At 34.7% G+C, this 25,366-nt stretch overlaps 1 protein-coding gene across 1 annotated transcript in view; it reads left to right on the top strand.

Moving 5' to 3' along the window:
- Window positions 1–25,366, top strand: part of NCOA1 (nuclear receptor coactivator 1) — an 82,741-nt gene that overhangs the window by 3,221 nt on the left and 54,154 nt on the right. Inside the window, exons 2-5 of the mRNA XM_012652405.1 lie at window positions 1,662–1,802; window positions 9,410–9,557; window positions 10,858–12,184; window positions 15,340–15,520. Of these exons, the coding sequence (XP_012507859.1) occupies window positions 1,662–1,802; window positions 9,410–9,557; window positions 10,858–12,184; window positions 15,340–15,520 (1,797 nt within the window). The remainder of the gene's footprint in view (window positions 1–1,661; window positions 1,803–9,409; window positions 9,558–10,857; window positions 12,185–15,339; window positions 15,521–25,366) is intronic.

Consider the following 25,366-nt stretch of genomic DNA (forward strand, 5'->3'; position numbering starts at 1 on the left):
TTAAAACCCAAAATCATGTATAATTTCAGTTACAGTGTTTACCAGGCCTTCCCAAAATTGTTCTTAAATAACAAAATTCCTTTATTTGAGTTTCAGTTTATTTTCTTTCTGCCATCTACATTTATGCCAAGACTTGGGTGATAACCTGATCAAGTAGGCTTGGGTACATCAGATTCAAGACCATAACTAAGTTAAAGAAGTCAGTGAATATTTTATTTGTAAGCAAACCAAATGAAATATATAAAGAAAGGATTAGTTAAGTGAGGAGGCAAAAACAGTAGGGTAGATTTGAATTGATTGTATGAGGAAAGGAAAAATGGAGAAAAGATATAATCAGGCATTCACAGAAGAGGAAACATTAGTAGTAAGTAAACATGAAAAATACTCAGCCTCATTAAGAATTGGGGAAATACAAATTTAGACCACAATGAAATATTATTTTTTACTTACTAATGTGAAAAATAAAGAAGCCCGACAATATCAAGTGATGGAAAGGATGTTAGATTAACAGTAACTCTTACACATTGCTGGTGGAAGCACAGGGTGGTACAAGTTTCTGGAAAACAATTTCAGTTAATATTATAAAGTTGAACATTTACATAACCTGCAATCCACAGTTCTACTTCTACATGTATACCCTAGAGAAACTCTCACACACCTGCACCATGGAACATGTGAAAGATGTTCATAGCAGAATTGATTGTAATGGCAAAAACTGGAAACAGTCTAGTTGCTCATTCATTGGAAGATTTAAAGATGGGGTGGGAGGATTCAACAAGGGAGGAGTGCACATGTAATGGAATGTTATTGGTAACGTCAAGTTCTGAAGTTGAGTGGTGGGTGTGCAGGTTTTTATTTTATTAATATATAATTTTATTAATATAATTCTTAATTTATATGTATTAGATATCTTACTTATATTGTGTGAATATAAGATTGCATAAAACGTAGAATAAAACAAGTCTGAATAATCACAAAGTAGATTAACTGGTCTTTGATTAACTGAGGAATGATTTTCCTGAATTCTCTCATAGCCATTTAGGAAATTTATTCAAATATGATAACAATAGCAAATCCTAACTAAATTTTATAAAGCATAAGTTTTGTGTGTGTAAGGCCTAGCAAATCTTCATGTTCTCACTTATTATCCTTTTCTTATTTAACTTTTGTTGCCTTCAGTCTTTGTTTATTCTGAAATGTAATATTGTCTACATTTGAGAATAAATAATATGAGAAAAAAGCTTGCCTATTTTGTCAGATTCTCTGCACTTAGTTATTGGAAATTAAACCAAAACAACGTATTTCGTCTCTGCCTCTCCCTCCCCAATAGAGAGCAGGGAGCAAAGAGCAAGCCGGAGGAGTCTGAACTGCATTAGTCTCAGCAGCTTCAGGTCATTATGGTATGACGAAATATGACTTTAATACTTGACCAGAATTGAATTTTAAAATATGAAATACTAGTACATAACACACTCCAAGACCAAAACAATTTTTATGTTAATAATATGCTTCATTATTATATGTAATAAAAATTAATAATGCTTTTGTCTATCGAGCATTTGAAAGGAGAGACTATTCCTTAGATGCAGTTGTTAGTTTTGAAATATGGATGATTTATATCAAAAGGCTGTCATAAATGTAAACTTTCATTCTTTGTGTAGGTAAAATCATCTCTATTGATACTAGTTCCCTGAGAGCTGCTGGCAGAACTGGCTGGGAAGATTTAGTGAGGAAGTGCATTTATGCTTTTTTCCAACCTCAGGGCAGAGAGCCATCTTATGCCAGACAACTATTTCAAGAAGGTAAAGTTTCTCTCTCAATTATTTTCATTAACCTTGCTCTTTAGTAATATTGGAATAGTTTGTATATAACTTATGGCTTGATATAAGTATTTTCTCCAAATTATAGTTTTTGCAATAATCTGTTTTAGGAAAGGAAGAAATGGGTAAGCAAAGTAATTCACGAATGGATCCTAAAATTTGGATGCACATTCTAAAGAACAGGATGTCATGTGGTGGTCACTCACTCATTCATTCATTCATTCATTCAGCAGACACGTATCAAGTTCCTAACATACTTAGAATACTATATAAGGTGCCAGGAATAACAGCAATGACTAAGAAGCAGGGTTTTGCCTTTAAGGAGCGCATAATATATTAGGAGAATATATGACAACTCTAAAGATCATTGTGATGTGGGTTATAATAGAGCTGTAACCAAAGAATAAAAAATTAATTCTGAGTGGGAAAATTAAGGATAACTTCAGAGAGGAAGTGATATTTTTGTCTGGTTGTTGAAGATCATTCCCAGCAGAACAAACATGTCAAAGGGCTTCTGGATAATACAGAGATTAGTTAGTATCATGCATGTTTACTTTATGACAGAGCACCAGTATCTCCTGACTCAGGTTGAAGTTTCAAGTCGAAAAATATATCCTATGAAATTATTAATTATTAAATAGCTGCTGGGTCTAAGTACTATGGGAGTATAAAATAAGTATATTCCCTGCCCTTAAGAAATTTAACGATACTATAGGAAAAGTAGGGAAGTTATTTGAGAATTAAGGCTAGAAAGTTCACAGAGATTGAGAGTTAAGGGATTCTGATGTACTTTTAAAATATTGTAATTTAATTACAGTAGCCTAATACTCTTTTTCCAATGTAATTTATTCTCTAATCTCTAATTAGATAGTTTCATTGGCAAGAGACTCTTTCCATGGCTATTTCTGAAAAAGAAATTTAAGATATTTTTCATTATTCCATCATCTTTCTTAATTTTAATGTTTTCCCATAACATTAGGTCTCCTTAAGTTTACAGATGATTTTTCATTCATTCCATTTTAGGTCATCTGCTTCCTAGTGGTATATGGAGGAAGTAGCTTGATTTTTTTTTTTTTTTTTTTTTTTCCGGGAAGCCATCTATATAAATCTCACAGTCCTGGTTACTTCTGGGACAGCTTCCTACAGACTAATGGTTCTCCAGTGGGCTCCTAACTAGATTTGCCACCCCCAAGATTGTATTTCACTGTTTAGAGCCAAGAATCTGAATTTTTAAAAAAGTTTCCAAGCCAACCCTGAAGTGCAGCCAGGTTTAGAAATCATCACAATAAGTAACTAATGCCATCCACTGAATGTGAACTTTGTGACTTCCTCTACCGAGAGTGGCACTTACTGTTGCATAAGTTTGGGACTCAGCATTGTCTCCACTCACTGCCTAAAGTTCTGAAGTATATGGTACTCCTTGATTTTTTTTGCCTTAACTTTGTAAGTTGGGCTTTTTAAGGCTTTACTTAAAAGACTTAATTTTATTTGTCTGTAATTTGTATATATTTTCACCAAGGCAAAGCAGGTCTAGATTATTGTCTCATTGGCCAAATGACTAGGCACATAGAAGTGATTGGGCCACAACTTAAGGTATGTGTTTCTATACTTAGAATTCCCCATAAAATAGATTAATTAAATTATCATAATTAACCAGTGTGTCATCAATATACAAAGTGAAACAGTTTAGAGTAAAACGTAAAGAAATGCAAGTATAGTCCAACGTCTCTTCCCAATTAATCATTTCTTAATGCTCTCTCCCTCTACCTTTTTTTAGGAAAAAAAGAAAACAAAATTCCTCAATATAAATAACTTACATTTTTCTCAGAATTAAGTTGTCCAGAGTTCACAGGACTATGATTCTAGTGTTTTGTAGATTCTGGACAACTTGCCAAACAGCTTTCATGGTTTGAGCACGCCTTTTTCTGGCATATTATATTGAGTAGTGTCTAGTAAAAGAAATGTGGCCCTGTGAAACGCTTACATGACAATCACCTGTTAAAGATGTTGACGTGATGAATTAAAATCTCAGATGAGGGCCCCGATATCTTAACAAACCTTAAAGATAATGCTTAAGTTTGAGAACCACTGGTCTGTTAAGATTAGAGAGAGGTATAATTTGCTTTTGCAGTCACCTTGCTGTCTCTTCACTTAGGGACCGTGTGAAAAGAGTGAGACAAATTATACCACTGCATCCTTGATTTCTGTTAAACTTTACAGTGATTGCTATCTAGGCAAGAAAAATTTGTCCTCCATCTGTTGTCTTTTCTCCTGCCCATTAATTTACTCTTTGAAGGCAGCAGCTAGTGTAAAATCCTAATATGCATTAAACATTTTAGTTCTTAGCACCTCTTGTATTCTCCTGGATAGAGCTGGAACACATTCTACTAAGTGAAGTGTACCAAGAATGGAAAAACAAGCACCACATGTACTCACCATCAAATTGGTATTAACCGATCAACACATAAGTGCACATATAAGAATAACATTTATTGGATGTTGGGCAGGGGGGAGGAGGGGATGGGTATATGCATGCACAAAGAGTGCGATGCGCACCATCCGGGGGATGGACACACTTGAGACTCAGACTTTGAGGGGGGGAAGGGCAACATACATAACCTAAACATCTGTACCCCCATAATATGCTGAAATAAAATAGATAAATAAATAAATAAATGAATGAACATCAGGTGTGGATCTTACCGTTTCGCTGGGAGATCCCCCAACTAAAAAAAAAAAAAAAATTAGCTCTTAATTTTTTGGCTACTTTTGACTGAGACAACTCATGAACTGCTTTTAACTATTTTATTTTCCAGAGTCAAATTTGAAAAAACATTTCAGTCAAAGAATATGTGGGAATACTCAGCAATGGACTAAATTAAAGCCATTGGTTCTACATTGAGGTTGAGAGGAAATGGATATTAGAATCATTTAAGGAGCCTTTTAAACTTGGAGAAGGTCCATGCAAGTGTATGTAGTTTGGAAAAGGTTCCAGGTTCTGTTCAATTCAGAACCATTATTTTAAAGAAAGGTCTAAGTTATAATGCTTCCCAAGGTCCCTGATAAGACAGATTCATCTGGGGCAGTTTTTTTAAACCAGATTTCTGGATCCCACCCCACACTACTGAATCAAAGTCTGTAGTCTAAGATATTTTCTTACAGTGAAGTTTGTAAAACATAAACCTAGGTTCTACAAGATATTAATAGCTATAACTGGGAAATGATGTTTCATGCTTTATTAAGTTTGGGAAATGCTTTAGTCTCCCACTTTTGGGGATTTATAAGGCACACTTAAGGTATTTAAGGTTTCTGGGAAGTTCTACAACAAGAATACCTTTTAAACTTTGTTACTCAGACTTTTTTTCATACAGAATACCTTTTTCTGGAGCACATCAATTAGCAGAGAGAATAGTAGTCTGGGAAATGTTAGGCTATATAGCCTAGAGACTAGTTTTATGAAAGTTCTATTTACCTGTATACAGTGATATAATGGATCATCATTTCCTGTCTTTGAAATGGCTGTGATATATTGTCATATTAAAAAGTAGGTTAAGAAAGCACAGCATATATAGTGTGATCTCACTCTTGTATATCTTCCTACTTTCCAATTCTAGAAAATTAACAAAATATTAACAGTGGTTATTTATGTGTGATAGGATTACTAATGACTTTATCTTTACCTGTTCTTTGTTCATCTATTATCTTAATTTTATAATCACAAAATAAAGCTATTTTCATTTTTTAAAAAATATAATGAGTCAGAGTTTGAAGGAGATTATAGTATTCAGAAGTTTGGAAATATTGCTATAAAACATAAGTACCCATATTAATGATTAACTAGAATTTTCTTTGAGACTTGTGTAATGTAACTAATTCCATAGTCCACGTAACAGTTAACTGAAAATCTTTTTATGTCAAACTCTGTTGTGAAATTTTAAAATATGAGTTTACTATCCTCTTGTAGAAATTTTGATACACTAAATAGAATTTACTCATGGTGACTGAAAATCTTAGAACATCCAGGGGTAATTATTTTTTCTGTACCTAATGACAGTTTTTAAAAATTGCATTCTTTTGCATATATTTAGGTAAATACCAAAAAGAAAAAGAAATCTCTACCAACATTGACCCATAGTACCCTGCCACACATTTCATACATTTAGTTAACATCAATAAGGCATGCTTGTTTGAGGTTATCTCAGCACCAAATTGGGAGGGATCAAAAACCCAAATAGCTCTACTTCTACAGCTTCTGTAACCAGGGGAAATTTAATGTTTCCTTTGCTTTGTAGCTTTTTTGAGGCCTATTCTAGAGAGAAAAACAAAACAAAAACAGTTGTCATGTTAAAGGTTCTTTGGAGAGTTTCTGGGGTGTCAGTAATACCCCTGCAATAATATCCTTCCCCACTAAGTGTTCTGTAAAGTTTAGAAATGGACACAGGAGTCAGAGATCAAAATGCTAGCTGTATAGCTGGCAAAACTAGATCAGAAAACAAGGCCAAGACCTCTGATCAAAATGGGATTTCAAAACTAATCCTTGAAACCCACTTAAAGGAAAAATTTGGTGTGCAGAGCAAATCTTGATTGAACCAATTCCGTAAAGAACTGTGGCTACCTTACTCGTCTCTTAATTCAAAATATTAGTGATTGGTTATATAGGGTTGAAGCTATTGGCATAAATGGTGTCTAGGGATTGACTAAATGTGTATATGACTAAGGACATATGCACTTTGGAATCTGCTTGTTTGTTGTTTTCCTTTGATGTTTATTAAGGAAATATTCATTCAATACTTGCTGTGTACTAGGCTCCATGATAGATACTATCTCACAATATTACTGGCTCCATTTAGTGATGAAGAAACTAAGATGGGTGAGAGTTAATTTGCATTAAGTCCTAAACTTATAAAGGACAAAGTCAGAAGTCAAACCTGAATCTGACTCCTGTGCTCTTATATTTTCCGTTAACCTATGTTGCCTTCCTGTTTACCTCTTGATCTGAACAATTAGGTAAGCACCAAAATTTCCGTTAACTGGGGAGTTTTATTGAGTTCTAATTAATTGAAGTTTTACCAAATTAAATACTGCCTTTTTCTCATTTCAAAGAATGGCTGTGTGAATTATACTCCACACATTCTCATCCAAAATAGTCTATCTTCAAAACTTAAAAGTGTGATAATTTCCTTGAATTAAATTAATAGGATTCCCCAAATTCAGAAATGTTTCCCAGTTTAGATATAGTTCTATACGTTTAGGCAGTATAATTAACAAAAAGACTATTGATGTTTCTATAATCCACATAAAATATGTTAATGTTCTCATGTTAGCCTGAGTTTCTAGTTCTTTCTCACTTTATAGGGCTTGTCAATAGATCAAGATATTTCTTTTCGTTAATTTCCATTACAAAATTAAGTCCAGATTCCTAAAAGAGCAAAAACGTAAATTGAGATATAATATGAATATTTAAGAACATAGCTAAGATTGAAAATCTTCCCTTTAAAGAAAAGTTATGACGGTTTATCACATGTCATTATCAGTCTAGTTAGATGAGATTCAAGTTGAAGATCAATCAGCCAGTACTTACTGGAAGATTTTATTGCAAAGCATAGTGCAGGATTCAATAGAGAGTGGAAAACAAGAATAGGACTCATAGTAGTCTTTATGTTTATTCTAGCTAAAGAAGAAAAATGAATGTGTAAAAATTATCTATTCCTAGTCAAAGGGATATATGTAATGAGAAATAAAGTTAAAAATGCAAGTTGAAGTCAGATTGTATACAGCTGTGCTGTCCAATATGGTAGCCACTAATTACATGTGGCTAATCCATACTTAACATGTGGCTAGTGTGATGGATGGACTGAATTTTAAATTTCATTTAATCTTAAATTTAAATAGCCCCATGTGGCTAGTGGCTACCATATTGGACAGTGGTGCAGCTCTATAGTGAAGAGCCAGTGACTGTTTTCAAACAGAATGAGGATATCCTAAAGGGCAGTAAACAAGGATGAGGAAATGGATAAAATGGCATAAGCAAAATAACATGAGATATATTGTCTGTCTCGTCTGGCCCTTTATATATCTTTAGATTTATTATTATCCTGGGTTAATGATTTATTTTTAAATGCTACCTTTTTGTTGAAGTTGTATTTTCCAAAATATTAAAGAGATTTTAACAGTTGAGATTGTTAATGTTTTTAGGATTTGCTATAGTAAACCTTTACTTACATCCTTCCACAAAAAATTATCAGTGTTCAAAAAAGACTCTTTTTCATCCTTTATTGTTTCATTGGATATTAAATTTCTCCGGCATTATATTTGGTATAATTTCAGCCAGTGATTTAGCTAAAATTGCCAGTTGGGTAAAGAATGTGGTTGGTTGGACATAAGTCTTAATCCTTTCGATTAAGTTTATACCCTGATTTGGGTCCTTAGGCAGATTTATTATGGTATAGATTTACAACTTTTTCAGTTGATACTATATACCCAAGACAATAAAATAGAGCATCTCTTGTCTTCAAGTAATATGTAGCTTCAAAAATTATTTATTAGTTGGTCATTTGAAGTCTCTTTCATTGTTCTTTAAAATGTAATTGAAGCCCTTTCTGAAAAATAGGACTAACATTTATTATAGACTAAATTATAATAGTCATTTGTGGTAGTAATTCTTGTGTTTCAATGGATATGATTGTTAACCTTGATATAGCTGAATCTATCTGTTAAGTCTTTCTTAATATAGAATTCTGTTGTATTACTGAAACATCAGTGATATTTTATTACTTAATAGTCTGGTATAGCCTTTACATATTTAATAAAGACTTACCTATATGGTTAGAATTTTGTCTGCTGATAGTAAAGCTTTAAAACAAAAGTAAGTAAATTATGTTGTTTATGAAGTGATTTGACTGTCTTAAGCTAGTTTTTGTTCTTTATATTAGTAATCATTGGCTTTATCTTAATTTGCTTACTAAACCTAAAAAATTCAAACATTAAAATAATATATATGAATATAATAATTTATAAAATGGGACCTTAATGACTCATATTCCTCAGTGAAAAATTAAATTTGAATATTAGTTAAGGAACTCTGTAAACCAATCAAAACATAGAGGGTGAATTTTATGGTATGTGAATTTTATTTCAATAGAGCTGTTACTAAAAAGTCAGCCAGGAAAAGAAAAAACAAAACGAAACTTGTTAAAGATAACAGTGAGAGTGAGAGGAGAGAAAAGTACTTCGTGGTATTTTTAATGGAGACTTTATAGATTTGAAGAGCTGCCCCAGTATAGGGAAAGATTAAGGTTGATATTTTCCTGGTTTGGGGTTTCTTTACAATCATAATTTATGTGAGGAGGCACCCATTCAAATAGAACTAAATTAAAACCTGTCTTCAAGTGGTATATTTCATCCAGAATCATTTTTCCCTCTCAGATAATCTGCTTTGTCTGAACTATTCTTCATTCTGAGTCTGAGCAGGCAGCAGTTGGGAGGACATTTAAAATGAAGTTCTAGGTAGAAATAAGGCCTGGTGACTCTCCTTTGCCCAACATACAAGTGTCAGAATTTTAACTAGGTTTCTCTTTTGTTTGAAACAGTGATGACTCGTGGCACTGCCTCCAGCCCATCCTATAGATTCATATTGAATGATGGGACAATGCTTAGCGCCCACACCAAGTGTAAACTTTGCTACCCTCAAAGTCCAGACATGCAACCTTTCATCATGGGAATTCATATCATCGACAGGTACTACTTATTTGGAGAGCTTCATATGAAATAAGTCAGTTCACATATCTCTTCTTAGAGAAACGTTTTATGCTCTTGATGACAAGAAATCAGAAATTCTAAATCAGGCATAGAACTAGTATGATGAGTATATACTTAATATATCCATATTAGGTTTTATAGTTTTGTCGCCTAATAGCTTTTTTGTTCATAAAGGGAGACAGGAAAGGTGAGGTTGAAAATACATGTTTTAGGAGATAAAACAAAAAAAGTGGCTAAAAATGTCCAACTTTCCATATATGAATCTTGTAAAAAATTGCAAAGTTTATTAACATTATTATTTTTATTTTTATTTTTGAAAGTGCTTTATTTTCATTAGGGCAAACTTGGTGGCTCCTGAATTCAAGATGACAATTTCTCACAGAAACTATAAATCATTACACTATCAACGTGAGATTTTTGAATATCATTGCCTCTAATTTGTTCCCCTCTCTAAATATGTTTTATATTGGTATACTTGGTAAATTCATGGAACTATTCTTTAACTTATGATTTATTCAAAATCCCATATTTACAGCTATTTAAAATTTAACATTAAAAACAAAGACATTTCCCCTCACTTCATCTTTTCCTCATCTGATATATTTGCTTATTGGAACATGGTAATGCCAGTCACAAATCTGTTATAATTATGAATTTGAGTAAAGAACTCACTGCAAACCTGAATTCAGCATTCAGTTTTTTTCTAGTTTTAGTTTAAATTATGCTTGTGAGTGGAATTAGCACAGTTCTTTTTTTCATATTGTGATTTCTCTTTTAAAACATCTGCTATGTTTGCATATCACCCTTTTTAATTTTTACATCAGTGACACAGTATTTTCCTTACCCAGTCTTCCTCTTTGGAGTTGAAATACTTAAAAGCTGTAACAGGGGAGTCATGAATAAGTGCTTTATAAACAGAGGTGTGGGAAGTTTCTTTTTCAACCAAAAGTATTATAATGTTTGCATTAAGTTTAGAAAAATTTAAAAGTACATATATTAGATTTTTTCCAAGACCAAGAAGGATTTCTTTCACATGTAATTGAGACCATTATAAAATTTGAGTCCATAAGCACTATTTCTTATCAAGTGGTGCTAATATTTCACAGTAGTACTAATAGTCCAGTGTTTTTCCTTAACTTAAGGTGAAACAGAAGCTCTTTACTTGATAGCTTGCAATATTAATGAAGTTAATAGTCTTGTTTTATAATATGCATCATAAAAATATATTTTAATGGAAACAAGGGAAGATGTCTGAATAATAATGTCTTTTTCCCCCTAGGGAACACAGTGGGCTTTCTCCTCAAGATGACACTAATTCTGGAATGTCAATTCCCCGAGTAAACCCCTCGGTCAATCCTAATATCTCTCCAGCTCATGGTGTGGCTCGTTCATCCACATTGCCACCATCCAACAGCAACATGGTATCCACCAGAGTAAACCGACAACAGAGCTCAGAACTTCATAGCAGCACTCATAGTAATTCTAGCAACAGCCAAGGGAGTTTTGGATGCTCACCTGGAAATCAGATTGTAGCCAATGTTGCCTTAAACCAAGGACAGGCCAGTTCCCAGAGCAGTAATCCCTCTTTAAACCTCAGTAATTCTCCTATGGAAGGTACAGGAATATCCCTAGCACAGTTCATGTCTCCAAGGAGACAGGTTACTTCTGGATTGGCAACAAGGCCCAGGATGCCAAACAGTTCATTCCCTCCTAATATTTCGACATTAAGCTCCCCTGTTGGCATGACAGGTAGTGCCTGTAATAATAGTAACCGATCTTATTCAAATATCCCAGTAACATCTTTACAGGGTATGAATGAAGGACCCAATAATTCCGTTGGCTTCTCTGCCAGTTCTCCAGTCCTCAGGCAGATCAGCTCACAGAATTCACCGAGCAGATTAAATATACAACCAGCAAAAGCTGAGTCCAAAGATAACAAAGAGATTACAACCATTTTAAATGAAATGATTCAATCTGACAACAGCTCTAGTGATGGCAAACCTTTGGATTCAGGGCTTGTGCATAACAATGACAGACTGTCAGATGGAGACAGTAAATACTCTCAAACCAGTCACAAACTAGTGCAGCTTTTGACAACAACTGCCGAACAGCAGTTACGACATGCTGATATAGACGCAAGTTGCAAAGATGTGCTGTCTTGCACAGGCACTTCCAACTCTGCCTCTGCTAACTCTTCAGGAGGTTCTTGCCCCTCGTCCCATAGCTCACTTACAGAGAGGCACAAAATTCTGCACCGACTCTTACAGGAGGGTAGCCCCTCAGATATCACCACTTTGTCTGTTGAGCCTGATAAAAAGGACAGTGCATCTACTTCTGTGTCAGTAACTGGACAGGCACAAGGGAACTCTAGTATAAAACTAGAACTGGATGCTTCAAAGAAAAAAGAATCAAAGGACCATCAGCTCCTACGTTACCTTTTAGATAAAGATGAGAAGGATTTAAGATCAACTCCAAACCTGAGCCTGGATGATGTAAAGGTGAAAGTGGAAAAGAAAGAACAGATGGATCCTTGTAACACAAACCCAACTCCAATGACCAACCCCAAACCTGCTCCTGAGGAAATTAAACTGGAGTCCCAGAACCAGGTAGGTAATTCCTTGCTTCAGAGAATGATATTTCATAGTTATTTTTTCTTTTCATCTATTCTACTCCAACCATAGACCAGATTTGGATTCGTGCTGTTTTTTCCTATACAATGGGCATTTTTTTTTTTTTTTTTTTTGTGAGACATAGTCTTACTCTGTTGCCTGGGATAGAATGCAGTGGCATCATCACAGCTCACTGCAACCTCAAACTCCTGGGCTCAAGCAATCCTCCTGCCTCGGCCTCTGGAGTAGCTGGGACTACAGACATACATCATTATGCCCAGCCAATTTTTCTATTTTTAGTAGAGACAGGGATCTCACTCTTGCTCAGGCTGGTTTGAACTCCTGAGCTCAAGCAATCCTCCCACCTTGGCCTCCCAGAGTGCTAGGGTTACAGGTGTGAGCCACCACACCTGGCCCGATGGTCCTCTATTAGGAGGTTAGCAGCAATAGTTGAAAAGTCACAAAATGCCCTAAAAAGTTCTCATTAGAACTTCAGAGGGCTACAGTATTAATGTGGCATTCTCAAAAAGCATATTTTTCTTTCTCTGTATAAAATCAGAGTTCATATCTTTAGAGATTTTTAATAATATTTTCCCTGCCCCCTCCTCCCAGCCCTACCTATTGAATCTAACTCTCTGGGAATAGGATCTAGGAATCTGTATTTTAAAGACTACCCCCAGAGCACTCTGATGTGTAGCTAAGTTTGGGAACCTGTGATGTAAACGAAGTTATAGAGAAATATGCGGAGATGGACAAGCCTACCTAGTTTGGCTTGCTTTTTATTTTCTTTGAAGCATTTTCTAAGGCTGTTTTCCTTTTCATCTGATTCCAACCACCCTCAACCATCATTAGAGAATAGGAATTTGAATATTCTAGGTAGCAGAATATTACCCTTTATAAAATTCCCTGAAACAAATAAATAAAAAATAAACCTTTCCAGAAATTGTTATGGATTAGGAACCTCTATGTTTAGGATGGGATGGGGGTGGGGTGAAAATTAACAGGTACCTTCTTGTATTGAATAATTGCTTGTGGACTCTGAAGGAATATAAAAAAATCAAAAAATATGGTCCCTCTCCTCTAAGAGCTTTCATATTATTTACAGATGGAATATAGACATTCATGAGATAGCTGGCAGTGTTTTACAAAGCAGTTTATCAACAAACTCTCCATTGTGAAACGAGATTTACACTTAGTATGCATATGCCCTTCAGTTTCTTGAACCAGCTTGATTTTCTGACCTCATCTCACAAAAATCTCTCTTTTCCCTCAGGCATACTGCATTCTAGGCACATGGAAGTCCATGCCATTCCTGAGATAAGCCATGTCTCTTCTAAGCATCTTCTGCCTTGCTCTTCTTTTTCTGTGCCTGCTGAACTTCTACTCATCCTTCACAAACCAATTCAAACAACATCTTTATAAAGCCTTCCCCAAGTAGCCCTAGTTAGACATTTTCTTCCTCTCTACTCTCATAGTGCTTTGTATTTTCTATATTTATAATTTATAGTAACACTATTTTGACTGATTCTTCGTATGTGTGCTCTTTGAGGGTAAGGCTGTGTCTCATGTTTCTTGGTACGATGAAACTAATATTGTTTTTTTTAAGCAGAAAAACAGCTTTAAATAATAAGTATATTAAAACTCTCTTTTAAATTAACTTTATAAGTAACAACTTTATAAAATAATGCCATTGTGTACAATCCTGATACATCTGTTTTGGTGCACATGTGCATGCATTTCTGCTGAGTTTATACCTAGGAATAGAATTGCAGGATCATAAGATATGCATACGTTAAGTAGATGTATGAGAATTCCTTCTAGTTGCTCCACGTCCTTGCTAATACTTGGTATTGTCAATTTTTTAAACTTTTAGCCATTCTGGGGTGTGCATAGTGGTATTTTATAGTTTTAATTTGCATTTCCCTCATAAATGTTCATTGGTCATTTAGATATCTTCTTTTGTAAATTGTCTAATCTCTTACCCATTTTTTTAATGTGTTGTTTTTGCTTACTGACTTGTAAGAGTTCTTTATGGATATGAGTCCTTTATTGGTTATGTATTTGCAGATATCTTCTCATGATATTTCCATGGCTTGCCTTTTCTTTCTCTTAATGGTGCTTTTTGATAAAGTAAAGTTCTTCATTTTAATACAGCTCAGTTTCTCTATCTTTTCCATTATGGTTAGTGCTTTTTGCACATGTGTAACAAAAGACACGTTCAGAAATGTTCATAACAGCTATATTTGTATTAACCAAAAACTGGAAACCACCCCAAAATCCATCACAGTAGAATGGATAATTATACTGTGGCATACTAATACAATGGGATAGTATTCAGTAGTAAAATTAATGAACTACTGCTACTTGTGACAACATGCCTGAACCTCAGAAATATAATTTTGAAAGAAATCAGACATTTTAAAAATACATACATATAATTCTATTTATACAATGTGGAAACAAAAATTTTAGTTGAACTAAATGATGAAACCCAACATTTCATGTTGATTAATTATCTTAAAGTAATCATAATGTAATACTCTTGTGAAATAAAGGCCAATTTTCTTCTTCTATATATAACTTTCCTACATTTGACTTTCAGATGAACGTAGGAACTCCCTAACTATTCTCGAAGATATGTTTCTTATAATATTAAATCCTAAAGTTGGAAGTGACCTTTCTGAGATCTTATAAAAAGCTTTCCCAAACTTTTAAAAATTATTTTAAAAAGTTATGTCAATATAAATATAAATTAAATCATTATACATAAAATTTTGAAAAATATGACAGGAAGAAAATCACCCATAATGTCACCAACAACACACGGTGCTTTTGAGACTTTTTTCTCCTGTCCAATCTTTTTTCTATACATAAATTTTATACTAAGATATAGGAGATAAATATCATATGTATATTTTCTTATATCCTGCAGTATATTAATATTACACCATAAGCATCCAAATATTTTTCCCCAGTAGAATAGTTAGCTCATGTAATTTCAAAGAAGCCCCAACCATTCTAATTACTTTAATTTCTTTATTCTCTCATAGTCACACTTAATTCATAGAGTTTAAAGGAAGATCTTTTTTCCTACATTTGTTTCCTGTGAAAGTGTAGAATATACTTCCTCTAACTTTGGTTTCTATTCTTAGTTTACAGCTGACCTTGACCAGTTTGATCAGTTACTGCCCACGCTGGAGAAGGCAGCACAGTTGCCAGGCTTATGTGAGACAGACAGGATGGATGGTGCGGTCACCAATGTAGCCATCAAATCGGAGATCCTGCCAGCTTCACTACAGTCCACCACTGCCAGACCCACTTCCAGGCTAAATAGTATGTGTTCGAGACAACACCTCATTTTAAATGTTTAGTGGTAATATGGATTAGCACTTTGGCTCTCACCATTTTACATAGACCTTTTGCTTATGAATGAAATGTGTTTTCATTTTTGCCACTACAGATAATTACCAGTTATATTTAGACGCATGAACTTCATTTATTATATGTATTTTAAATTATAGCATGACCTGTACCCTTTTGTAATTAATATTCAGATGAGCAGTTGATGTTAAGGAGAGCAATTTTGTGTTCTTACCCAAAACTTCCCATAACAGGACTTTCAGAAATACAATATCGGGTCAGATTATGTTTCCCAAAGTGGCTTCCTTGAACTAGAAAAAAAAAAGATTCTGTATTAAAATACACTGGGCAAATGCCACATGTCCCATACATTCCTCTTTTGAAGTTTCCCAGTGCCTATTAAAGATTTTGAGAAGTCCTGTATTAAAGAAACTAGTTGAGATTTCTTTAACCTAACATTTCCTAAACTTTCTTGGTTATGAAATTCCTTTTCTCAAGTAATACATGTTACCCCACAGAATGAGTTTTCCATGCGGTATTGTTTAGGAGGCAACTATGTTAAAATATGTTACTGTTGTTCTAACCCAGGTTAGCATTCTCCTAATTAAGAGACATTTGGATAGTATAACACTTCAAATTCATGAAGATAGGACTGTCAAATTTTTTCATCCATCAAATTTTGACGTCAAAAAAAACAGTGATAATAATTCCATTATGTGACCTTGTAACTAAAGGAAACTAACCAGTTCACTTTCAAAATTTGTCTGGGTTTCAGACCTTAGTCCTGTCCCTCCTTTGTTGGGATCAGATCTGGGACTTCATTTATTTCATCTTACCAGAGCTTTTAGCTGTCATGACCCAATTCCTAAAAGTTTACCAAGATTTCCAGACAGCTGCAAAGAGGAATCTTGAGTCATCTGTGATGTTTTTGGAAGCAATATTTTAGCTGACCAGAACACTAGAGGAGGAGTCAGGAGCCTGGATTCAAGTCTCACATTCTCCATTTATTAGCAGTGTTACCTGAAGGAAATGAATTTTCTGCAAAATAAGAATTAGATGAGATGATTTTCAATTTCTTCTAATCGAAACAGAGACTGGAGACTGTGGGATATCAGGCACAGTTAGGGAGACAGATACAAGGCTGAAAAGAGATAAAATGAAAGGACCAGGTGCAGTGGCTTGCACCTTCTACTTGTGAGGGTGAGGTGAGAGGATCACTTGAGGCCAGGAGTTTGAGACCAGCCTGAGCAATATAGCAAGACCCTGTCTCCCAACAACAAAAAAAAAAAGAACGTCTACATATTGATTGATTTGGGGTCCTTGTCCCCTTTCTCATCTAATATGAGAAACTGGAGGAGTTTCCTCAGGGGACACTGAATAGCCAGAAAGAAGATATCTAGATATGAGTATATAACTGCAAAAGCCATTCTGCCATTTAATCATCCAACAATGAAGGCCACCAGAAGAGACAAGCCTCATACTCAGTCCTCCCAGTCAATGTCTTAAAATAGTGACTTAACAGACACAGTCAAGGATCATCAGTACTTTAAGGAAAATCTGTTACTTGAAAGGGAGCAAAAGAAACAAACAGAAAAAAAGTATGCGATGGAAATAATGTAATGAGTGCCTGGACCAGGAAAAAAAAAAACTACTAGAAATTTTGGAAAGACAAAGATATATTATCCATGAATAATGTGGGAAGGAAAAAAGGACAAAGAACAGAAAATAGTCTTAGAAATGAGATATCCAAAATCAAAAATTTTAGGAGAAATATGAGAAGATAAAGCTGAGAAAAGCTCCCAGAAAGAACAAAAAGATGAAAAGATAAATGGAAGGTAGGGAAGAAAAAGTTAAGGAAATTACAAGATCTACCTCAGAGAGCCAATAACAATTAATAAGAATTCCAGAAACAGACCATGAGGGGGGGAAAATGGAAAGGAAGATATTATCAAACAAAAAATACAAGAGAATTTTCTGGAAATAGCTAAAGGATATGATTCTACAGATTGAAATGGTTCAACAGGTACCCAACACACGTGAAAAAAAAAATTACTTGTACCAAAATTTGTCAGTATATCAATCTGGAACATTAGAGATAAAGAAAAGATTCTAAAACCTTCAGAGAGAAGAAGTGAATTATATACAGTGAATCAGGAATTTTGCAAAGGTAATATTGACATTGGAAGACAAAAGATCAGTGTCTTATCATTTGAGAAAAAGGACTTATAATTTCAACCATGATGACAATAACTGGCATTGGACTAGCCCTCGCACTGTAATAACTGGAAAAATGCAAAAATATATGAAACAATTCTTGTCAGATAATAGACAATAGGCAGTATGGGACTGTGATCTCTAAAAGAGAAACAAACAAGGTGAGCTCTGCAGTCATCCAGGCTTTTTTCTTGGAGACATTTACCAAACCAACTACAGGTAGGACAAACCCAGAATGAGCATAGATATTTTACTAAACTGATGAAACAGCAATCAGAGTTCAGTGCGCCTGGGGCAACTAGAACTTGCTGGACAGAGTTCCAGAGAGGAGAAGGATATGTAGTAAAAGAGCTGTGTAAATCTGACTAAGAGTCCTTTTAACTCTTGGACCGAATACTACACTGTAACATGAAATCCATCAGGTGGGGCACAGAACAGCCTGTGAAGAAAGAACAACTGTCAGGAAGCTATGAGCTGAACTACTGCCAGAACTCACACAGGATTGGAAGATATTCGAGTTCTGACCAGACTGGGTAGAACTTCTTAAACGTGTGGGACATTTAGTAGAAAAAAAAAATTTTTTTTTTTTTCCTCTACAGAGGAAGCTTTATTTATCCACTACTGCTCCTGACAAAAGCAGGCATTCGTGGACCTCTCACTTTAAGATGCTGTCATAGAAGAAGGAAAAAAACAAAACACAAATACGCTATCATCTTGGGCTTCTGCCACTTCTCTCATAATCCTCTTCAATTCATCCTCCTCCTTTTTCTCCTCCACTGCTATCCTTCTCTCCTCTTCTGCCTGGGATTTTAGGTAACTATAGCATGTGGCTCTGTAGGCCACGCCGGGGAACAGAACAGAGTAGTGGCCGAGCTTGACAAGCAGAGAGACCTACACCTGCGGCATCATCTTATCTCTGACCTTCACACTGGAAGCACAGCTCCAGTAGAAAATTTTAAAAGGCCTCACTTTAGCAATGGGTTTGCTGTAGACCTTCCCCAACAAATCTAAAAAACAGATTTCAAAAGCATCAAGCTGATGTAAAAGTAAATTAACATGAAAAAATATTAGTCAGTAGACTTTAAAAGACGCCAAAATTCAGACATTCAGCAATGTAATATTCATAATTTCCAGCATCCAATAAAAAATTAATAAACACGTGAAGTAGCAAGAAACAGTGAGCCAAAACCTGAACAAAAATCAGTTAATAAAAAGAGACCTAGATATGATACAGATGTTAGAATTAACAGAAAAAGACTTCAAAACAGCTATTATTTATATGTTTAAGAATTTAAAGGAAAACATGAACATAATGAGGAAAGAAATGTAAACTACAAAACAAGTGCCAAATAGACCTGGCAGAGCTGAAAAATATAATATTTGAAATGAAAAATTCATTGGATGATCCTAACAGCAGATTAGACACTGCAGGAAAAAAAGCAGTGAGAAACTATTCAAACTGAAAGAGAGAAAAAAGGCCAAAAAAGTATAGAGGACCTCAGTCACCTATGGGATAATCCCACATAGTCTAACATACACATAGTCATTCAAGAAAGGAGAGGAGAAAAATTTTTTTGAAAAAATAATGGCCAAAATGTTTATAAATTGATGAAAACTATAAACCTACAGATCCAAGAAGTTTAATGAACCCCAAGCAAAATAAACACAGAGAAAACTAGTAATTCTTTAAGCCCTTTCATAATCAAATTGCTGAAACAAAAATCTTAAAACCAATCAGAGAAAAATGACACATATGTCAGATGAACAACAATATAGACCTACTGATTTTCTATACCTAGTATCATTCAAAATGACAGAAAGATGAAAAATGATACAAAATATACCAAGATAAGAAAACAACTGACTTTCTATATCCTGTATCATTCAGAAATATAGGTGAAATAAAGATGTTTTCAAACAAACAAAACTGAGAAAATTTATTGCCAGCAGACTTACACTAGTGTTCAAGCTAAAAGAAAATGAATGCAGATGAAAACTCTGATCTACATAAAGCAATAAAGAAAAACATATAGTAAAGGTGCGAATAAATGGAAAATTCTTTTTTCCTCATTTGTTACTTTCTTTAAATGAAAAATGATAACTATTTAAAGCAAAAAATAATAGCAAATTGTGCAATATGTAGAAGTAAAATGTATGACAATAATAGTACAACATGATGTGAAAGAAATGAGACAGTTCTGTTTATATAAAATAGTATAATATTTGAAGCTAGACGTTAGAAGGTAAAGATGCGTTTTATTAATAGAAAAGTGTTAAAGAGGCTGGGCGCGGTGGCTCACGCCTGTAATCCTAGCACTCTGGGAGGCTGAGGCGGGTGGATCGCTCAAGGTCAGGAGTTCGAGACCAGCCTGAGCAAGAGCAAGACCCCGTCTCTACTAAAAAATAGTAAGAAATGATCTGGACAACTAAAAATATATATATATAAATTAGCCAGGCATGGTGGCGCATGCCTGTAGTCCTAGCTACTCGGGAGGCTGAGGCAGAAGGATTGCTTGAGCCCAGGAGTTTGAGGTTGCTGTGAGCTAGGCTGACGCCACGGCACTCTAGCCTGGGCAACAGAGCAAGACTCTGTCTCAAAAAAAAAAAAGAAAAGAAAAGAAAAGTGTTAAAGAATGGGAGGAAAAGGCTATTTGAACTAAATGAACTTAGCAAGTTCATAATACACATACTCAATATTATAAAAATCAATTATAGTTCTACATACTGGTCAAATACAATTGAATAATGATATAGAAAAAGCAATTTTAAAACATATAAAATTTCGAGGCATAAATTTTAAATGGAATAATATGTGTAGCACTCTACACAGAAAACTACATTGCTGAGAGAAATTAGAGATAGCCAAATAAATGGAAAGAGATACCATGTTCATGTACTATAAGATACAATATTTTAAGATGTCAGTTATTCCGGAATTGAACTGTGTAATCCCAATAAAAATCCTAGCAGGCATCTTAGTATAAATGACAAGCTTTTTCTAAAATTTATATGGGAGTGCAAAGGTCTGGAATAGCCAAAACCACTTTAAAAAAAAAAAAGAAAATTTGAAGTATTTATACCACTTGATTTTAACAATTCTATAAAGCACCAGTCATCAAGACAGCATGGTTTTAGAATAAGGTTAAACATAGATCAGTGCAACAGAATGGAGAGTACAGAAACAGACCCACATTTATATGGTGAATTTATCTTCAATAGTGACACCAAGGCAAATAGGAAGAATAGTCTTTTCAACGAATAGTGATAGAACAACTGGATATCCATGTGGAAAAAAATGAACCTCAACACCCCCTCACTCCATATGCAAAAAATGAACTCATTTCAGATTGATCATAGACTTAAATGTAAAAGTTAAAACTATAAAACTTTTCAACAAAAATATTTATGCCATTGAGATAGACAAAGACTTTTTAAGTAGGACATAGTATAAACCATGAAAGAAAAAAATTGATAAATTGGATTTTATTAGAAGTTAAACCTTCTGCTCTTTTAAAAAAAAGTGAATCAATAATCTTCAGAAACATAAATCACTAGGCTAGACCCAGATGGGTTCACTGGTAAGTCTACCAAACATTTAAAGAAGAAATTATGTTCTCTATAATCTCTTCCAAAAAATAGAAGCAAAGGAAATATTCCTAACTCATATTTGCAAAACACATATCTGATATAAAGGACTGGTACCCAAAATATACAAAGAACTCTTAAAAACTCAACAATAAGAAAACAAGCAACCCAATTTAAAAATGGGCAAAAGATCTGAACAGACACCTCACCAGAGAAGATACACAGATGGTAAATATGCGTATGAAAAGATGCCTAACATCGTATGTCATTAGAAAATTGCAAACTAAAACAACAATATGTTGGCGAGGATATAGAGCAACAGGAACTCTCATTGCTGGTAAGAATGCAAAATGGTACAGCTACTTTGGAAGACAGTTTGGCAGTTTCTTATAAAACTAAGCATACTCTTACCATATGATCCAGCAATCATGCTCCTTGATGTTTACCCAAATGAGTTGAAAACTTATGTTCACACAAAAACCTGCACATGAATGTTTATAGCAGCTTTATTCATAATTGCCAAGACTTGGAAGCTATCAAGCCATGAAAAGACATTGCTGAGAAGAAGCCAATCTGAAAAGGCTACATACTGTATGATTCCAACTACATTCTGGAAAAGGCAAAATTGTGGAGAGAGTAAAAAGATCAGTGGGTTGCCAGGGGTCCTTTGTCAGTGGTTGCTAAAGGCAGGGATGAATACGGAGAGCACAGGGGATTTTTAGGTATATTCCTGTTCTGCTTGATTATTCCGTATTGGTGGATACATGTCATTTTACATTTTTCAAAATGCACAGAATGTACAACACAAAGAGTGAGCCCTAATGTAAACTATGTACTTTAATTAATAATTATGTATCAATTTTGACTCATCAGTTCTAACAAATGTACCACACTAGCAGTAATAGGAAAAACTGCCCAATCTAAAAAGTAGGCAAAGGATTTCAAAAGACACTTTTCAAAAAAAGATATGAAAATGGCCAGTCAGCATGTGAAAAGACGGTCAGTATCTTTAATCATCAAGGAAATGCAAATTAAAACTAGTGCAATACTACTGCATACCATTAGAATGCCCCAGATTCTTAAAACTGACAGTACTAAATGATGGCAAAGATGTGGAGCAACTTTAACTTTTATTATACATTGCTGGTGAGATGTAAAATGGTACAGCAAATTTGGGAAATTGTTCAGCAGTTTCTCATAGAGTTAAACATACATTTACTATTACCAAATACCATAATCCCACACTTAGGTATTTAACAAGAGAGGCTGGGCATGGTGGCTCACACTGTAATCCTCGCGCTTTGGGAGGCCAACGAGGGAAGATTACTTGAGCCCAGGAGTTTGAGACTAGCCTGAGCAACATAGAGAGACCTTGTCTCTACAAAAACAATTTTTTTTTAATTAGCCAGGTGTGGTGGCATGTGCCTGTAGTCCCAGCTACTTGGAGGCTGAGGCAAGAGGATCACTTGAGCCCAGGAGTTTGAGGTTGGTGTGAGCTATGATCATGCCACTGCACTCTAGTCTGGGCAACAAAGTGAGATCCTATCTCAATTAAAACAAATAAACAAACAAAAAAATAAGAGAAATAAAAGTACATGCCCATAAAAACTTGACTACAAATGTTTATACAGCTTTATTCATAATAGCTCCAAACTAGAACAACCTACATGTCCATCAACAAGTGAATTGTCTATTCATAAAATGAAACAATTCTCAGCAATGAAAAAGAAGAAACTACTGTTAAATGGCATGAATTATTCTTGAAAACATGCTGAGTGAAAAAAAGCCATATATATTCCTTCTTTTATTCAAGTTCTCAAACAGACAGAACTAATCTGTAGTAGTAGAAACCTGATCATTTGTTGCCAGGTGTGGGGCTGTGGTAGGGAAGATTGACAGCCAAGGATCATGAAAGAACTTTTAGAGATGGTAGAAATATCCTATTTTCTTGATTTGGGTGGAAGGTGATGGGTTTATACCTTTCCCAAAATTTGTTGAACTATACCAAATTTGTTGAACTTAAAATGGGTGCATTTTATTGTGTAGAAATTACACATCAATAAAATTTATTTTAGAAACACCCTATGCTAGAATCATTTCCAGCCAATAATTAGGTATTCACATTTCCAGTAGCTGTGAAGGTAGAATAAAGACATTTTCAGATATAAAAGGGCTCAAATATTTGCATGGTATATTCACCTTTTCTAGGGAAGGCCCTGGAGGATGTACTTCTGCAAACATGGGGAAAACCAAAAAAGAAAAAGGTACAAGGTCCAGGGGAAACAAGGGATCTGAAAGGATGTCTAGGAATGACAGCTGTTCAACAACACTAGGGAACAGTGAACACACATTGAACCAGGGGGCCTGGTGAGTCCTCTGGAAAGGAGGCCTCCAGGGAAGAAATGAAATTGATCTTGAGTCTATAGAAAATATTATTGATAGATTTATGTCAAAATGTAACATCTGGAAAATTCCCCTAGAGAAGCAGACAAATGAAAAAATAAGAAAATCGTTAACTCCAGAAAAAAGTATGGTACAAGAAAGAAGGTTTGAACAAAGTGCACAACTTAACTTAGCAGTGAGTAATATTTGCATAGTCCTAAGAGTCATAAAGAATTAACCTTTGATTTTATATAAAACTATAATCTCTGTTGGAGAATTAGGAGCCAAGATGGTAGTAAGAGAGGTGTGGGAGAACTAAGACCTCATCTATAATGATGGGAATTAAGTAAATGTAAAATCGAGATACCAAGAAGTATCATATGCATATTTAGAAATACATGGATGAACGCCAAAGAAAACTGCTGTAAGCGTTGCAAGTGGTTGCCTCTATTGAGAGAGAGGTAACCAAGGGATCAGAAGGGGTGGGGCAAGAAACTGCTTTTATTCATTATGGGCCTTCTGGTTCTGACTTATAAATTATGTATGTCTGTTAATTTGATAAAAATTAAAGTTAATAAAAATAGAAAGTATCTTCTAGCTCTACAACTCTGCACAAGTGGGATGTTTCCTTCATAGTCTGTATTGAAGCAAATAGCTCTTTTTCTCCCTCTTCGAGATTTCCCCTCCTGAAGACAGCATATAAATAAAAATATGTAAATAGGCCAGAATGTTACACCTTGTGCTGACTTGCAAAGGCCAAGAACACACGGGGGAAGATATTGAGGTAGGTGAGGGCGAGGACAATAGATTCAGACAGCCAGTCTGTAATGTTTAGATATAGACAGAAAGAAAAAAACAATTCAGGAGGCATAAAGCTAAGGAAACAAGCTGGGTGTGAGAAAGGAAAAAAGAATTAAGGATTGGAGAAGGAAAAAGAAAAAAGAAGATGGAGACAAAAATATGATAACATATAAAAAGAAGAGAAAAAGAATCACATTTAATTCTCTGCCTGCCTCTAGCCTCTATGCTGTCCATCACTACCTATTACTAGAACCAGTCTATTGTTGATTGGCCCACATCTTAACCTTGTGCCTACCCAGGAAAATCAGGCACCTTTCCTTACTGTAGTCTTCAGACTTAAGCTGGACTATACCACGTGCAAATGTCTCGCGGGGGATAGTTATCATCCTACATTACTACCTGAGGTACTTCTGGCTCTATCCTCCATGGCACATATCTTTTCTCTTATGTTTTTCTTTTCCGTGCCATTTTTCTTTGTATTCTGAGAGAATCTCTGGTCTGTTTTCCAGATCAAAACGGAATCTTCAATTGTGTCCATTCTGCTCTTCAGTCCATCTATTGGGATCTTTTAAGCATAGCTACTGTGTTTTTAATTTCTAAAAATTTTTTTTCTTAGGAGTCTATTACTTTTTTATGGATGTGACAGACTTTCTAATCTGTGTGATAATATTTATTGTACTTACTAATACTTTAGTGTTTATCCATTTTCTGTACTAATCCTTTTTTCTGCAAAGTTACTTTCTTGGTTAAATTTGCTTTATTTCCTACTGTGGACTTTTCTTGAATGTTCGGTAAATTTTGACTGTCTTTCCATATATATTGAAAAAGACCTAGAAT

This window comes from Propithecus coquereli, unplaced genomic scaffold, assembly GCF_000956105.1.
Source record: "Propithecus coquereli isolate 6110/MARCELLA unplaced genomic scaffold, Pcoq_1.0 Scaffold39, whole genome shotgun sequence".
NCBI classification, from domain to species: domain Eukaryota; kingdom Metazoa; phylum Chordata; class Mammalia; order Primates; family Indriidae; genus Propithecus; species Propithecus coquereli.